Here is an 18,436-nt window from a genome sequence, read left to right as displayed (position 1 = left end):
ACTGTGAAGGGTTTTCGCAAACTGCAAGATCGTCTTACACAGACTGCATTTCGATGCATTGATAGCCCTGTGACGGTAGTACATACCCGGAGTATGAGATGCAGAAATTTAGGGTTTTTGAGATTTGAGGGAGTGAATTTCTTTAGCAAGGCCAATATTTTTCAATGAAATGAAGCCATCTTGCCTTGCCTGTGTTTTTAATGCGACAGCATTTCTTGCCTAATGAGGGGTGTGATGACCAGAATCTGTGACCAGGATGCACGGACAGAAAGTGCCCGCCGAACTAATTATAGAATAAAAAAACAACAAAAAAAGAACTGTGGTTTATATGAAAATTGAACTCGGCCCAACAGTGTGAGAAGAGAATGGTTCTATTCGTCCACGATGCTCCGACATTTGAAGCTGAGTAAAGGTGCATCTACTGTTTGATGCAGTTGAACCAGAGTTTGGGTGAAGCCCTTTGCTCAAACATAAGCATCAACAGAAGCGGCAGCAGGCTACCAAACAAGCAAACGCAGGTACAAATGCTTTCGCATTATCGCACGTAAAGAAACTTAAGTGCCCCCCCCCCCCTCCCCCAGAATGTTCATTTGTTCATGGATTATAGCAAAGGACATCTTTTTTGTGTCACGTTCGTATGAACATAGTGACCTGGCTGGCTTTAATGTGAATTACTTTAATGAATTTATTACTTTAATGTGAATAATTTATCACTGCCTTCTGCTTCTAATGTGAACTTTCCAATTGATTTTATTGTGAAGTATTTTTGCAGACTGCAAAATTGTCTTGCATGCATTGTATTTCAATGCATCACTAGCCTTGTGACTATAGTTAGTATATACACCGAGTAAGAGATGCTGAAATTTACTTGTTTGAGAATTGAGAGAGTGAATTTCAGCAAAGCCAATATTTCTCGATGAAGTGAAGCCATCTCTTGCCTGTCTAGTATTTCATCTGTTCGTGGATTCTAATAAAGGACGTTTTCCTTCCTTGTGTCATGTTGGTATATAGATGGTAGCGTACCTGACTGCTTAGTGTAGTTAAATCAGTGTGGCCACTCGGAGCCAGGCTGTCTGTTCATATCACGGTAAATGTTGGTGTTTCTTCACTGGTACCATAGGTGGCGCTACTAGCTGCTGTAAGAACCAGAGGCGGGGTACTGTTGACAGTTACTTTCTTATAATGCAGTGCATGTGAGAGCGTATTGAGTATAGTGATGTGATATTCTGAACATGCCTTTCTTAAAGGAGTGTACTAACATGAGAAAGCTTATATCTTTTTGTATGCTCTGGCTCCATCAGTACCGTAATGTTCGCAGTCGCTGCTTGCAAGGTCGTGTCCTGTGTGCTGTCGCTCTGATTGGCTGAGCTGTTTCAAGACGTCAGGATGCATAGCCACAGGGTCTCGTACAAGTAATTCAAAACTAAGGCTGGTATAGCTTAGCCTATGAGTGATGTTGACCGGACCTTTGGCCTTGACGTACCTTTACCTTTACTTACCGTCTTACCTTTGACCATGATGTAAGCCATTTGCCAAATCAGTACTTCTCGGCACGCTGCCACTGGCATAACCGAGTTAAGAACCTTCAAATTTTTTTTTGTACAGCTTGGATCGGCTTGAAGACGATATCCAGAAAGCTGTCGAAAAGAAAGTTATCAAAAAGCTGGAACGTGCAGTTGTTGGAGCACCGTGCATCGCTTGCAGCACTGACAGGTAAGAATCTGCTCCAGTAATAATAATTAATAATGCATCATCTTACCCTTTTAAAGAGGCTGATGTTGCGAAGTAAAGCCAAGCGTGAAGAAAACGAAGCCATTATGACGGCGAAAATTGGAGCTGCTTGCGGGTTATAAACTATTATTATTATCATTATTATTATTATTATTATTATTATTAGTTGTGGGTTATTATGGTAGAAAATGCTTGTGGGAATGCTACATCAGCTTGTTCCTTTGTGTACATGCATTTTCACCTCTTAATGACAATTGTTTTGCCCTTCAAGCTTAGCGTCCGACTTTTCGTGCATTGCATTGAACCTACCATAAAAAAAATTCTGTTCGCCTGTGTATGGCTGATTTGAACCTGGCATCAGTAAGGTATTTATGTGTCAGTAAAAATGGCTAATTCATACTTCTGGCGTGATGCAGTGAGCCAAATTCCACTGAGTGAGCGTCTTTGAAAGTCACGAAGCACGCTGCGTGCATATGACCTGATAGCGACGTGGCGTAAAAATACTTAGTGTTCTACAGATGCTGGGCTAGAGGGAATTTACTTCACAAACTATCATGCCTTGTGTCTGTACCATAATATCGTGATTATTGATTGCAAATATGGGAAGCTATTGGAAAATTTGCTGTGGTGCTTAGTTTATTTGTTGTCTTGCTTTCCTCAAGTTTTTGAAATAGTTGGCAATAACAGAAAAGTCTAATTCTACGTGATTGCTTCTAGAGTGCCATACATGTGTGCGAATACTGAAATTTGCAAACACGAATTTAATGCAAATAGGGGAAGAAAATGCCTTCAAATATTGAATTGAATAGCGTGTCAGTGGAAAAGTAAAACAGAAAATTAAAATATAGCAAGCGCTGTTTGCTTTGTATATTTTAAATAAAATTAAACCAGAATTAAACCAGAAACTACACGCAGATTGAATTTCGCGGCACAACTCTTTCTCCTCGCAGCTGGCGCCATGTTTAGCGGAAAACAAGACACGACGCGACAGATGTGAAGCACACATGAAGTACGCTACTACGGTCATCATAACGCTGCAGTGATCAGTGGAATGAAGTTGTCATGGCAGACGGAAATGACGCGAATGGAAGCAACTCGAAAATTAAAACTTACTGGGCAGGCTACCATTTTAAAATGAACACATTTTTCTCCTTTAGAATTAAACTGTCTACAAAAATCTGCGAGCTGCATTTCGTTTTTCCAGGACAATTTGATGCTACTTTTTGAGTTCTATCGAAATGCAGTTACTGTGCATGGCAGAAGATGGCACGCAGTTGTGGTGCCTCATTCAGTCCTGAGATGATGTATAGGCTATGAACAATGTTGTAGCTGTTGTCTAGCAATTAATTTAGACCACGTGGGTCCTTTAATGTGCATTGGCATCGCGCAGCGCGCAGGCACCTTTTCAGGTGCTGAGAAGGCGTGGCCGCCGTGGCCCGGATTTATTCCATACATAAGTCGCACCGATGGATAAGATGCACCGGTGAAATTTTCAGAAAAAAGACTGCGACCTATATAAACACCGAAATATATGGTACATAAGGAAAGGGGGGAGACAACGGTGTGACTTTAGACCTTTTCACGACCCTGGGAGAAACCGGTTTGACTGGGCTATGAAGCAGGCGTGGGGGAGAATCTTCAGCTTTTTCCTGTGTTATGAGCACAGCCCAGTCTCCAATATGGTAGCGCCTTTTGGCCAGTTTTGAAAAGGTAGTCATATATAAAAAAGCAAACATAAACACCGAAATTGAATGACAATAACAAATTGAGCTGAACACAACGGATGATTGGAACAGTGCAAACAAACGTGGAGAAATGAAACGGCAATAAAGAAAAAAACATTACAAGTAAACAAGTAAATAAATGCCTGCGTTCATCTTTTTTTCTTCTTAAATTTTGTTTTTCACAGATGGTATCGTGCAGAGGTGCTGGAAGTGGTCGCCGATAACGAAGTCACAGTGTTTTTTCCCGACTATGGAGACACGGCGACTTGCTGCTTGAACGAGCTGTTCGAACCTCATCCGTCGATGATGATGCTTCCCTACCAGGGCGTCCTGTGCTCCCTGGCCGGCATAGGCCCCCCAACCTCTGGTTGGAGCCCAGAGGCCCAGTCCGTACTGGAAGACTTTGGCTTCAACAATGTAAACTACAACCAGGTCTTGTGCCTCAGGGTGAGTAGACAAACCAAGTTACACACACAGAATGGGGTGCGTCATTGGGTCGCTGTCACCACAACTCGTTTTCTTTTGTTTTCTTGTTTTCTAATGCGCCAGTGTGGGCCAAGTCGAGGGGGGAGAAAAGAAGCATCATTTCTGATCGCCCACGTCTTCAGTGCTAATAAAGGTAGCTGAAAGATTTTAGTAAATAGATTTTCGTGGGCCTTTTAAGTTCGCGATTGTCTTTTTGCTCACATAATTCTAAAAAGCACCAATTTTTCTCCAGTGTCCAGTTTAATGAAATTTAATTCAGTGACATTCGTTTTAACAGTATTGAACTTCGCTTACATCAGAAGCAGTCTTGCACGTTCTTTAGAAGTTCAAGGTGTATCTGCTGGAGATTTCACCAGTGTCAGCAGATAATGGTTCGGAACCTGTTTTTTTTTTTTTTTTTCCTTCTGGGAAGGTTGTAGCGAAAAGTTCAGGGGATCGGTCAGAGAGTAACCGGTACGAAGTGCTTCTCTTCAACTCATGCTGCGCGGCTAGAGTGAGCGCGGCCGACCGGCTTGTCGACCAGGGGCTTGCCATCGCAACAACGCTGCCTAAGCTGAGCTTCGACGCCACGCATCTGCACGAGCCACTGCAAGATGAAGAGGTTAGTCCGATGTCGCGGTGAGAGTTGATTGTTGGTAGATTTGCAAAATGTTGCCCGTTCAACAGAATCCTGGAACTCATGTAGAGTTGTTGGGAAGAGGTCCATATTATATTAATGCAGTTATTTAAATAAAACAGAGCCACAGCCATATTGTGAGCAGATGGAAAATATGTGCAAAGCAGTTAGGCAGTTCGTTGAATTATTTTGCACTGGTTTCATGTTATACTACCACTTCCACAGGGTCACGTACAAGCTATACATGATGTGTGAAGCCATGAAATCACGAAAAGATGGGGGATGTGTAAAGAAGCAGGTAATTAAATGTAATATATTGGTATGTAAAGTTTTGTAACTGTGCAGTTTTGCAATCAATGTGTTCGGTGTTAAAGTTAGCGTAAAAATTTTTTCTTTGCGAAGAGGACTAATGAGAGACCTATTGTTCATTTCCGTTTTCTAGTTTTACTAGATGCTATTCGTGAGCCCTTTAAAGATAGATAAATTAAGCAGGATATTGAGATTTCCTGCATGCCAAAATTATATTGTTCTCGGCGCCCTTTTTTCCACAATTGTTTGCGGATGTACCTTAGCGCATTTATTTTCATGAGAGGGTTCTGTATTGTTTTCTTGGGGGACTCCACTGGGCACGTAATGCTCTGGCCTGTGGAAAATTTGAATGTATTTTTGTCAGTTGATTAGTAGTAACGGAGAGCTACACCGTTCTTTCAGTTTACTCTGGATAAGAATTTTTTTCAGAATCTGAAGAAATTTTATGCTTGAAAAATTTATTGGTAAGAAAAGAATTTACTCTTGGTAGCAAAGCATACACATGCAGTCCACTGTGTCACAGGAGGTGCATATATGACTGATCTAGATGTTGTTGATGAAGTTTATAGACACTGCATTCAAATGACCATTGATTATATGCAATTCTGAGCAAGAGAATCTCCCTGGCAAGTTGAAAATAAATCGTTGAGCTGATGAGGACTTATTAACGTGCAGCTGTGCTGTCTCAACTGTTTAATATTTCAAGTGAACAATCTTAGGCCTTCGTCATATATGGTAAGTTGATAACAACCTAATTATCATTTTAATTTCTTGTTAAACTGGTCATCGGGGCTTTTGTATAGTCTTAAAAATTTCCAGTGCCTATTTTATCCGGTCACCCCTGAGAAACCAAGTTTCATTGGTAGTCTTCATTTTTGTTCTGTTTCTTTTTTCTTCATTCAACAACAAAATTTTATGTATATATTTTCTCAGTGAAATTGCAACTGCAGGCCATTTTTTTTTAATTTTAGAATTGCATAGTTTCATTCAGCACTTATAGGAGGAACCAGTGCGGCTCGTTTCAGTCAATGTCTTCTTTTGCAGAGGGACAGCTCTCATTCGCGAACTGATTCGGATGATGATGATTATGATGGACAGTTCCTGGCATTTAGAAGGAATTTGGAAGAGCACATCATGGACAAAATGTATGCCGCGTTTTGCAAACAGTTCGAAAATCTAGAGCACGCTTCCGAGTCAAGTCCCGAGTCAAGTCCCGAGTCAAGTCTTGAGTCAAGTCCTGAGTCAAGTCCTGAGTCAAGTCCTGAGCCAAGTCCTGAACCACGTCCTGAGCCACGTCCTGAGCCATGTCCTGAGCCATTTTCCCAGCAGGACGACGTTAATGCTTCCTTGCCCCGAGAAGAAGTGCCGGAAAAGTGTGGGGAGCCTGAGAGGCAGACACAGAAAGAATTGGGGAGAGAAAAGTCACCACAAGGCCATTGCCAGTCCAAAAAGAAGACAGCTGCATTGAGGAAGAAAAGGTCAACCAAGGCCAAGCTGGAAGCTGCGTTTAAGAGTGGCATGCCACCTCTGGATTCTCAGTTCAAAACTGCAACAAGGTACGGTTTTATGCAGAAATAGAGCAGGCACAGTGTTGCCTACTTCATAGCCTGGGTTATAGGTGTGAAGCACAAAGGGCTTTAGATAGCGGATGTATGCCTTCAAAAAAAAAAAAAAAACAACAAAAAAAAGCAAGGTGCTAGTGGAATGGCTTGTGCAGTGGCATTAGGTACATGCTAATTGTTGAGTTGAAAAACCAGCACTTGTATAAGCTTATAGAATAACTGGCTAAGCAAACTGTGGCTATTTGCACCAAGTCGTGGGTGCAAAATCGGTAGCTGAGCATCTTGAAAGTGTGGCTTCTTCCAGTGTCGTCTGGACACCTGTGGTGTGCTGATGGACTGGTTTGAAGGGCTGCAAAGATTTTTTCTCAGCATCTGAAACGAGATCGGAGTGAAAAGCTCGGAATAAAATTCTAGCTGTGAAGGATGGCTAGCATTGCGTAGTCAGTGCACGCCCTATTTAGCGCTTCTTTGTACACCCCTCAGAAGTCACTTTGCCTTGTCTGAGTGCTGGCCATATCTTATGCCTCCTTAAAATTTTGAGGGAAAAAAAACATTAAAGCTGTAATATCCTCCTGCTATGTTCCGTCAACTTGTTTTGGTCACAGCTTCTATTGTTTAGTTATTAAGGCAAAAGCATTTGTAGGTTCAGGAGTGTCCGTCTGTCCGTCTGTGTATGTGTGCATGCATCCACAAGAAGTGTCATACTTCGCGAGATTCCGCGGGATGCCACGAGATTCCGTGGGGTTCTGTTTACCCTTAAAGCTGTCATTGAAGAACTTTAGTTGGTGGTAGGTAGTGACAGATTATGGTTGTGGTAGTAGTTAGTGATGACAATGATAGGGATGATAATAGTGATAGTGATGATCACAGTGATATTTCCCAATGATGGCGTTGGTGGTGACATCAGCATTCGTGACCAACTGTGATATCATCAGCTGGTGACGTCATCGGCCAGGGTCGGATGTGATGCCATTATATCACATCCGGTCATGTCCAATAGCTGGAACTGACAACAGCATGGCGTCACGTCCAGTCATGAAATCACTTCCGGCCATCACCAGTGGCTTCACCAGGCGATTCATGCATATACAAAGCTGACACTGCCGGGCGTCTGATCCAGGCGTCTTTTCATTTTTGGAAGCACCTTTCATTTGGCGCTTCCTCAAACGCCGAAATCACACAGTATACATAAGCAGACGCAGTAAAGCAGAAATCAGTGTCATTTCAAATTGTTTTACAGGAAAAAAAAGGGCATAGTGTCTGTCACAATTCTCTGCGAACACCTTAACCGTATTTTAAGGGAAGGGAGTAAGGTGGGAGTGGAAGAAGAATGAAAGAGATGCCGTAGTGGAGGGCTACGGACCACCGCGCTATAGAGGCTTTTGCTTTATTGCACTTTAGTGGTCCAGAATGCCCCCTAGAATTTCTTATTATTTAATCAAGTTTTGGATTTCAGTTTCCTTTTCTTTTCAGCCGTCTGGCTCCAGTGTCATGGTGGCAGGATTGTTCCTGTGTATATGTGGATGTCCTGGTTGCAAACGCAACCGACTATGAGTTGAATGTTACCTCTTCTGTACTTCGGCTCAGGTGGGTCGCTTTCAGTCACATATATATCAGCATTCAATCATGCAGCCGAGTATCGATAGGTTAGACAGCTTATCTCTTGGTCAGTCATGTAATGTGACTGGGTGTACTGGCATTTGTTGGTTGCTTTTGCCAGGCGAAACGTTAACGTGATGCTGAGGTAAAGTTCGATGGGACAAGAGAAAACACACTCGTCCTAAAGTTAAAATGGAGTTCTTGTAAGCTGGAAAGCACCAGGGATCGAACTACAGGTGTTTACATTATTGGCAACACTGCTATCAACTATGAACTGCTGTTAACTATGAAATGGTGGCAACACATCTTTTTGGGTAACCAGCAACAAGTTTCACTCGACTGGTGGTTTTCGATTACGGTTTTCTCTCCTGTGAATGCATCTATTGCTGTTGAACAAATATCAGCGAATAAACCTGTTGTGAAGATACTATAATTAAGTAGCGTTAACCTTATTTGAATAATCCGGTCACAGTACAAGGCAGAGCAGAGTAAACACGGAGGGCTCTGGTTATCTGTAACCAACTGGGGCTCAGTTAGCCATTTGCACATCCACTTGATATGGAAAGAAGTGTATGCCGTATGAAATTATATAGGCAATCATGGGCAGATTATAAATCTGATCTGGCTTTTTTTTTTTTTTTGCCTGTACCGTTGTCGTGTGAGTAGTCTTGGTGCATTACTGCGGGCCAAGTTAGACTAACTTTTTACAAATTGTCGGTCAAAACGGAATCACTGGTGTCTGCACCTAAATGAAGCGTACTTGCATTTCATTCCCGAATTGTTCTGCCATGTCAGCTGCTTTGCATTTCAGTCATTTAAGCTGATGCTCTTAAACTATGTGCCATATGGGACCGAGGGGTTCCAAGAACTACTTTTGTGGTCGCGATCAAGTTTCGATGATTTATGCTCCGAGAGCGACCTGTGCAGTGAACTTGACAGTGTGTGAAGACGTTGGTTGCTTTGTCATTTTATGGATGTGTAAAAGCTGGTCATCGTGTAAAAGGGGTATGGCACCCAAAACAACGTTTGTTGGAGTACACTTGGCGACTGAAGCTATGGCCCATGCCAGCAAGCCAAGCCAAGACAAAAAAAAAAAAAAAAAAAAAAAAAAGCCTATGACTAGTTGCCACCAGAGCAGGGAACAGCAGATAGCCAATGATAATGTCGAGCGAGCGGTCACGCAATTCTGAGCATAGCTCAGCTGGCTGAGAGTGTGAATGAGATGGGACGTTTCTCTTGTGACTGCAGCTTTGTATGTGCTTGTCTTGGAGTTGAGATATGTGATCATGAGTGAGATTTAAGAAAATTTATGGCTGACATCAAAGAGACAAATGCGTACACGAAGAGATATAACATGTCCTGCAGCATCACCCGATCATTTGTGATGATTTCAGGGTCCCCTAGTTAAGTGATTGGCCCTTCTCTATAATCTCTCATTACTCTTACAGCTATTTGTGACACAGCTGTATCCTGGTGTGTGCAAGTGCATCCCATACGCAGACAAGATTCCTGGTGTATTATTCAAATGACCTTATCGGAGCGAAACTGCATTATTTCTATTGATTAAGAGGCATTTTTGAGGCTTGTATACAGGCTGCACACTGCGCAAACGTGTTTGATGTAGGAACGGAGCGTGATTATTGAGAATGCCGATTCACTCTTTTGAAATAGGATTGAAACAGCAGAGCAGGAGTTCCTGGTTCATGAGAGGCTGCGCCATTCCATCGTGCCCGAGCAGACTAAACTGGTGCAGAAGGAACTGCGCTTTACGATCACCTTGGAGAAAGCTCGAGTCAACCTTACCTGGGACTATCTCACAAGACCCGCACGCAAGGTTTGAGTTGCCTGCTGTGCTGGCTTCGAAGCACCTGTTCTGGTAACTTGGTGGCTTTGGCATGCAGCTGTCAATCCTGAGGTCGTAAAGTCAAGTCTTGCCCATTGTGGCCCGATTTCGATGGAGTTGAAACGCAATATAAAAACGCCCATGTGCTGCTTGACACCAGGGCACACTGAAGAACCAGAGGTAGTCTAGATAATCTATACATAATCAATAGATAATCTATAGTCTAGATAATCTATAGATAATAGATAACTTCCTGACTTCGAAGCTTCATTTTCACTTCTTACGCTGTGCCTTTTACGAGAGCTGATGTGTTCTGAACAAGCAAGCTATGGTTCTCAGCAATTTTTCTATAGGTTCAGTTATTTTCCTTGGTGCAAAAGGTTTGCCTACTAGCAAAAAGGTTTGTTTTATTTGTAATTTTGATGTTTGGTCATCCTTAGACTGATTGGCTGTTAAAATTTATATTCTGTCATAATTGCATGCATTCACTGCTCACCTTTAACATTTCAGTTGCAATCAAATAAGCCTGTGGTCGGTTTTTTTTGCTCGTTGCCGATGGTAACTGCCTTGATTTGAGGGAAAAGAGTAATTTGTTAACTGCCTTCTTGGTTCTTTAACTATTTGTTGGGAAAGGTGATACTATCACTAAGTGTTATATATAGCACGAGTTAACTGGCTGGCAGCTTGAACATTTACTGATGGCTCTGATACGGACTAAACATAGTCGTCACCAACCATGGTGACCCCAGGCTTTTTCTTGAAGGGAATTGTGTGTGATAATTGTGCTGGATGGCCTAATAGTCTGCTGCCATCACACAGGTTACATCCAATTAAATAAAGTGAACAGTTAGGGTGAACCCTCAATTCACTAGCTAATGTTTAAAAGATAGAAGGCCTTGTTAGCCAGGTGATGACAAGTCCTCTTATCAAAATGTTGGCTGTCGAACTGAGGCTTCCTGTCTGCTCTTGTTTGTCGTGTATTGCGTGGCGCAGTGCACTGTGGTGCATAGTTGCGTGGGAGCATTGGAGATTGGATTGAAGGGGAGAAACTTTATTGATTAAGATGATCAATAGGATGGGATCAGTGATCAATAGGATGGGATCAGTGGCCTTCTTAACAAAGGGGTGACCTCTCTCACCCTGTCTGCCAGTTTGGCTTTTCTGTTCTTGTCCGGCTCCATCAGGATCCTAGGCCCCCTTTGAAGGTGCTGGTTGGAGGTCTTTTGGTGGTTGATTTTCCTTACAGTCATATAGAAAGTTCCCCCCATTTCTACTTGGCTTACTCTCTGGCAGTTTTTGATTAGTCCTGCTGCTACAGAGCAAATAAGACATTTGCTGTAATTGTGGATTGGAATCTCGGAGTCGCTAATTATTATGCCTACGCTACCATCCCTGAGAGTTAGTGCAATGGCTATTTGTTCGGCCTCTGTTGCTGAGGCAACTGTCGCTACTGCTAAGAATCTGGACTCGTCGTCTCTCGCTTGCACGATGGTGGTGAAGTATTTGTCTTCCTTTGCTTTGGCCGCATCTACATAGACTTCAGCTGGGTCACTGTCATACTTGTCTTCGATTCTTTGAACATGGTTTGCTCTCCTAGCTGCATGTCTTTCCACTGTCATGTTTTTGGGGAGGGGCGGGATTTTGATGTGCCGTCTGGCTGCGATCGGCAGCATTTTCATGTATAGCTATAGTATACCGGCTCTATTCCTAGTCTGTGCAGTACCATGTAGCCTGCACTTGAGGCTGAGGAGAGCCTTAATATTTTTGCTTCCTTATGTGCCTTTACCACTCTTTCAGTGTGTTGTATAGGCCTAGTTCGAGTAGCTTTCCAGTTTTTGAGTATCTGGGTAGCAATAGAGCTACTTTGTATGCAGTTCTAATGGTAGCATTTAACTGAGTCTACCTGCCTTGCCTTGAGGTTGCAGTAGGGTAGAGAAATATGGGATGCGACTGATCACAAAGGCTTGTACTACTCGGCATATGTCTTGCTCCTTCATCCCCCTGTGCTTTTTAGAGACTCTTCTGATCAGTCCTAGTACTTATTTACTTGTGCCTGAATAGCTTTCATTAGGGCATCTTGACATCCCCCATCTTTGTGGAAGGTGAGGCCTAGGACCTTTAGGCTATCCACTTCTGCAATAACATTTCCTGCCAGTTTGATGTTTAAGAGTTTCTTTGCATTGAGCTTTTTGCAGTGATCTCATCCAGCACGGGATCAGACTTTCACTGCAAGGACTTTGGACTTTGCTGGGGGGCTCTTCAGTCCGATGTCGGTGGCATATGGACTGAAGGTATCCGCAGCCTTCTGTAGTGCCTGTTCAACCTCTTGCTTAATTGGTACCTGTATTGGTCCAGATAGTAGCATCAGCTGCATTTAGTGCATGTTATACGTGTGAGATTTTATGCAAGAGCTTGGAGAGGGATCTTACAGCTACTTTAAAGAGGAAAGGGGAGATCACTGCCCCTGGTGGTGGGCCATTGGTGCCTATTTTTATCGCCCTTCCTTGCAGCTTGCCGAATTTAATTGAGGCTGTTCTGTTACATTAATCTCAGAGAGGCCCTTAAAAATCGACAAATGGAATACGTTGTCAGAAGCCTTGCTCAAATATAAGGTCACGGCCATACGCAGTCGCTTGTGCTTTATTGTCTGAGGAAAGACGTTGTTTTGGATCATCCAGAGTATGTCCTGAGTCGAGAGGCCAGGTCTGAAGCCAATTTAATTACTAGGGAAGAGTTTTTCTTTTTCGGCAAAGACGTTAAGTCTATTGAGAATTATGTGCTCCAGGACTTTACCTAGGCAAGAAGTTAGTCAGATAGGTTTAAGGCTTTGAAGATCTAGTTTTTTGCCCACTTTGGGAATGAATATGACCTTAGCATGCTGTCAGGAATTTTGGATAGAGCCGTTGTTCCAGCACTCATCGAAGTACTTGGTAACGGTGGTGATTGATGCATCACCCAGATTACGGAGGTCCTGGTTAGTGATCCCATCTTTCCCCATCGCTGAGGTGGTTTTTATGGTACTTAGGAGGAGCTGGACCTCCTGTTCTGTGATTTCCTTGTCTAGGCTTGGGTTGTCCACTCCCAGATAGTCCTTGAAGGGGGAAGCATTTTTCTCCGTGTTAATATACCTGCATTGGAGGTCCTGTAGTAGCTCCCGATTGCTGCCCGGGTAGGCTTGGGCTATGCGCAGCAGATTTATTATGGGCCTGCGATTTAGTACTGCTTAGGTCGATGAGATGGCTGAATAAATATTTTTGCTTCCTAGCTGGTCATTCATGGAGACGCTATCCTGAGTCACTGCATTGAGGCTGCTACCCTCAGTCTCGTGACTGAGGGTAGCGGTCCCCAGAGTCCACGTCATCAGTCATGGAACGGCCATAATGCCGTATTGAATAAAGCATGTCTGCTTGATTCGAGTCATCATCGAAGTCCTGATTTCACCGGCAGCATGACAGAGATAGTGCCATCTCTCACGCTCCCACGCAGCTTAACTCTGGTGGCACCATCTCTAATGCTCTCGCACAACTACACCACAGTGCACTGCACTGCACAATACACGACATTGTTCACATTGTTTCTTATGCTTCTGGGAACAAATTCTGTGGGATGCACTTGGTATAGTATGAGGACAGCACGTCCAGGTATTTTATTCCTTTGTTAGTTGATGAAATAGTACTAATCCAGTACAGATGATTTCGTTTGCAGGTGCCACATATTCGTTACGACCTGAACCGTGTCATGGACGATGATGTTGATGACATCTTCAAAGCAAGCAAAGACCCCGACTTCACAGGTCTGTTCTGCCGTGGCATGCTCTTCTTTGTAGCTTTTTTCTCTTTGTGAGCCATTGCCATTGTGTATTGCAGTACATGACTTGACTAAGGATAAAGCGCACAGGAAACACACACAAGAGAAGCAGACACAGGACGCACTACCCGCTCTCTAACCACTGTCACATCAGTGGTCCGACGAACCCTGCTCTGCCTGCCTGCAGTCGAACGCAAGGCTTGGCTCAAGGTTTGGGCCCAAAGGAATTCCACCAAATTAGCCGCATGGCGACTAATGGCATGTAGCTTGATCTCGGCCAATTTGGTGGAATTCCTTTGGGCCTAAACCTCGAGCCAAGTCTTGCGTTCGACTGCGGGTAGGCAGAGCAGGGTTCGTCGGACCACTGATGCGACAGTGGTTAGAGATGCGGTTAGCGCGTGTCCTGTGTCTGCTTCTCTTGTGTGTGTTTCCTGTGCGCTTTATCCTTAGTCAAGCAATGCACCATCTAGCCCAATTTTAAGTTTTGTTAAACTATTGCAGTACAGCTAAGCTTATTGCACTGTTGCTGTAGCATTGGTTCTTGTGCACAATGGCAAGTTTGTTTTGATTTTGGCATTAACACACTTCCTAAAGTAAAACGTAAAATTTGCCACACATGCATTTCTTTGTATTTTTTCAGACAAGTTTTATTTTGCAGTTGTAGAACCTTGGTGATACGTTTTTTTTTAAAGGGGGAAAAGTATCTGGGAAAACGTATTAATCGAACTGCCCAATTTTGAAACATTCAGCTGCTGAACGAGGTACATGAGAACATGGACTTTCATTGCATAAAAGTGTAGATCAGTATTTAAAGACATCCAGCATGCGCAGCTGCTCTTTTATCTCTCACAGAATTCAGTTCATATTTGCATTGTCCTAAGCACAGAAGAGATTAACAAAGCCGTTTCTAGATGTCAATGACAAGCCGGAATCTCTTCCCCAATTGTTTCCGGATGCTTTGCCCCCTTACATCAGTGACATGTGGAGAAGGCATTGCAATGGCTTACAGTCGCCATGTTTTTTTTTTCATGCCCCCAGACGCGGCCCCGTTCGTATGTAAACGAATAGTTGTTATCAAATGGATCACCCCTCTGTCCCTAAGGCACCTTAAAGAGGCTAACGCGTTTCTCCTCATGAAGTCATGTTTTAGCATGAACATTTTTTTTTTATGCTTACCCCTTTGCGTTAAGGCACTGCAGGCAAGCAACTTTGGTGGATGAGTGCCATTGATCAGTTTTTCATGCCGTGAGAGCTCATTAGCACATGATCGCAAATCGTATTACATAACTGCAATTTGTCGAAGTTTCGAATCCAGTAACCAGGAATTCGTGTTATCCGGGTAGGTATTAACTGCTAGAAAAATAGTATTACCCTACGAGAGATGTTCTACTGCCCGCGATTTTGATTGTATGAAACGGGAATGTATCAGTGAGGTTCTACTGTAGTTGTTCAGTTCACTATTACCCCACATGGAGGTGTTTGTACCTTACTGCAGAGTTATTGATCTTGTTGGTCCATAAAGTGACTGTAGCATAACCAGTAATCTGATTTAGGCATTCAAATGATATTTTTATTTTGCCAAGTGTGCTGTTACTATGTAGATGGGAATGATGCTGTTCTCATTCCATGTGGCAAAATTGCAGTGTTAATTTAATACAGTAAAATCTCGTTAATTCGACCCCCGTTAATTCGGAAAATCGGATAATTTGAACAGCCGGCTTGGTCCCGGCCAGTGCCCATAGAACTATACGGAGTCGGGCATTCAATAATTCGAACGCTGCTACTCTCTCGTGCCGGTTAATTCGGCCCAACTTCCGCGATGCAGGCGTGCCGAAATACGACTTTTACGGCAAATAATCGTGAAAATATACTTCCAGAAGCCTGAAATGCACAATGAATTTATTGAAACGCACTCTCGACTTGTTTAGCGAGCATGATAGGGGTTAGAGGGCTTCCGGACGCTAGTTTCGGTTTCTAAAAGACTGCCAGCCAGAGCCGGCAGAGATTATTGGCTGCAGGTCAGTCAATTAGCTGAGCCGAGCTGAGCCGCCAGTCGTTTCGTACGCTTACTCATAGGCTTACTGGCCCATGTGCGCGTTTTGTTGGTAGAGTTCACGCGATTTCGTGCTCCAGCACGCCGAGGCTACGCGCTTGTCTCGCTTTGTTCTTTGTGTGTGGTTCTGCATTTGCATCGTTTGGCAGGCTCTTTCTTGTCAAGCACAGTTCTGCTAGAGCTTCTCAACATCATGGCCACTCCGAAGCGACTGAAATACTGCCCAGCGAAGGACTTGGCCACAAAAGTGGAGATCTTGAACGCCTTGAAAGAGGGGTTGTCACGCCAAGAAGTTATGCGCAAATACGACATGAAGAGAACTTTGTCAACGTACGTACGTGAAGATGGAATCTGAGATTATGCAGGCATACGAGAGTGAAAAGTTTGACAAGAGGCGAAAGTGTCTGAGAACAGCAGCACGTCCTAAGGTGGAGGACACCGTCCTGCGATGGATTGGTGACTCTCGTAGCGTACTGCTGCCCTTAAGTGGCCCAATGGTTTGTGCGCAGGCTGAAAGGTTTGCCCTGAAGATGGGGGTTACTACTATTAAAGTGTCTGATGGTTGACTGAGTCGTTTTAAGGAGAGACACGGACTTGTATTCAAAAGCGTGTGTGGAGAAAAAGCTGCCATCGATGTCAACGTCACTGATAATTGGAAGGCTATAGAGCTCCATCAGCATACTGCTGCATTTGCGCCAGAAAATATTTTCAATGCCGACGAAACTGCGCTTTTTTTCAAGGCACTCTCGAACAAAACTATCGCATTTAAGGCGAATCCCTGTATCAGTGGCAAATGCAGCAAAGAACGAGTGACGATTCTCCTTGCGGCAAACATCACAGGAACGGAGCACCTGCCTCGGCTTGGGATTGGCAAGTCCCGAAAACCTAGATGTTTTAAAAATTCAAGAAGCCTTCCAGTTGACTATTAGTGAACCGTAAGGTATGGATGACCGTGGATATATTTAGGGAATGGCTGCACAAGCTGGACCATCGGTTCCAGGCGAACAACCGGAAGGTGTTGATAATTGTTGATAATTGTTGATAATTGCAGCATGCACTGCAATGTTTCTGGACTACAGGCTATAAAGCTAGCCTTCTTTCCTCCAAACACTACTCCTGTGTTGCAGCCGATGGACCAGGGGGTTATTCAGTTCATCAAAACAAAGTATAGGAGGCACCTCCTGGAAAGGATGCTCCTGTGCAACGAGGCTATGAAAATGTATGAAGTGTCGCTTCTCAGCGCCGTGCACATATTAGCTTATGAGTGGGACAGTACGCCACCGCCGGTGATCGCCAACTGTTTCCGTCACTGCGGCTTTACTCAGTCCGGTGCAGACAAACCAGTGCGCGCTACTGACGAGTGCGCCGGTGCACTGTCTGGTGATGATCGTTTAGAAGACTTGCTTCCTGAACAAGTACATCTTGAGGACTATATCAACATAGACGCAGGTGTGGCCATTGCTGGGTCATTAACGGAGGACGAGATTGTCGAAGATGTGCTCGGTGCCTCGGACAACGAATCCTCGGAGGGCGACACCGCATGTGAGGAGCTGCCACAAGTACCGCGCCGCGCGGTGAGAGAGGCCACGGAGGCTCTTGCCGTTCTGGAACAATTCTGCCTCGAGGCTCACGACAGCGTTAGTGCAGTGAAGCATCTCACAGAACTGCGCAAAATCGTAGTCAACGCGAAAGCGTCAAAGGCAGGCGATTGTTTCCAAGTTTTTTTCCAAATAAATCTGCAGCAATTGAATGTTTTGTCACAGTTTGTTCATGGTCATTCGATAATTCGAACTTTCGGTTAATTCGAACTTTTTTTCCGGTCCCTTGAAGTTCGAATTAACGAGATTTTATTGTATATGGCATGATAGCATATGACCTCCAGTTTTCAGACTATGGTGGGCATAGGGTAAAAACATCAACTCTGTCCCTTTTTCCTTTTCTGTTAGGCCGAACACGATTGCCAGTTATCCTGCCATACGACCCAGTGGCTGAAGTTGACTGGAATATAGAAATTGAAGACAATGAGGAGGACGTCAGTAACCCTAGCCACCACTGCCTTGACTTCAACAACTACTTTGAAGGCCAGGAGCTGCAATAGGCTGCCCCAAATATTTGAGGCTGCCTTATGGGATTTGGTTATTTTTATAATGCACATACTGGCTTAATATTTAATGATAATTGCTTGAATTTCTGTAATGAATAATATAATTTAAGGAACCGGTAATATTGGTGTATATTTGGATATTTAAAAAAGATATATAAGCTGGATTTCCAGTCTCGTGTTTACTCTGGCCTACTGTCGAGCTTCTGTGAATTCTACTTGTTTATTTTTTGAGAATGCCTTGTTTTTGCAATCGGCCTAATAAACTTCAAGCTTTTTGAACCATTGCTATTATTATTGCTTGTCATAATAAGAACCGAAAATTGGGCTAGTTGGTGAAGATTCATACTTGACAGCTCAAAAAAGTAGGACCAAAGTGATAGAGGAGACCCGTGTTGTGTCTCTTCGTTCGCTTTGGTCCTGTTTTTTTGCACTGCCAAGTACTGCTTATCATGGTAGCCAAGTAGCCAATGGATCGTAGCTCATGTCCGTAACTCAGTGCCTCGCTGGAATGATGTATATTGTTCTTGATGCAGACTAATGATCGTTAGAGGGTACATCGCTGTTAAAACCTGATGGCATGAACATAGCTAAAGGGGCTAATA

General features: G+C 43.6%; 1 protein-coding gene across 1 annotated transcript in view; it reads left to right on the top strand.

The window, feature by feature from the left end:
* Positions 1-18,114, top strand: part of LOC146179268 (uncharacterized) — a 77,486-nt gene extending 59,372 nt beyond the window's left edge. The window contains exons 25-32 of the mRNA XM_084578939.1: positions 1,606-1,713; positions 3,641-3,902; positions 4,354-4,542; positions 5,911-6,422; positions 7,902-8,015; positions 9,699-9,861; positions 13,576-13,663; positions 17,677-18,114. Of these exons, the coding sequence (XP_084435065.1) occupies positions 1,606-1,713; positions 3,641-3,902; positions 4,354-4,542; positions 5,911-6,422; positions 7,902-8,015; positions 9,699-9,861; positions 13,576-13,663; positions 17,677-17,828 (1,588 nt within the window). The 3' untranslated portion in view covers positions 17,829-18,114. The remainder of the gene's footprint in view (positions 1-1,605; positions 1,714-3,640; positions 3,903-4,353; positions 4,543-5,910; positions 6,423-7,901; positions 8,016-9,698; positions 9,862-13,575; positions 13,664-17,676) is intronic.
* Positions 18,115-18,436: the final 322 nt, after the last annotated feature.

The sequence above is a fragment of the Amblyomma maculatum genome, chromosome 9, assembly GCF_055883805.1.
Source record: "Amblyomma maculatum isolate TAMU_Amacu chromosome 9, ASM5588380v1, whole genome shotgun sequence".
Classification (NCBI taxonomy): Eukaryota; Metazoa; Arthropoda; class Arachnida; order Ixodida; family Ixodidae; genus Amblyomma; species Amblyomma maculatum.
This window is presented reverse-complemented; position numbering and strand designations above follow the sequence as displayed.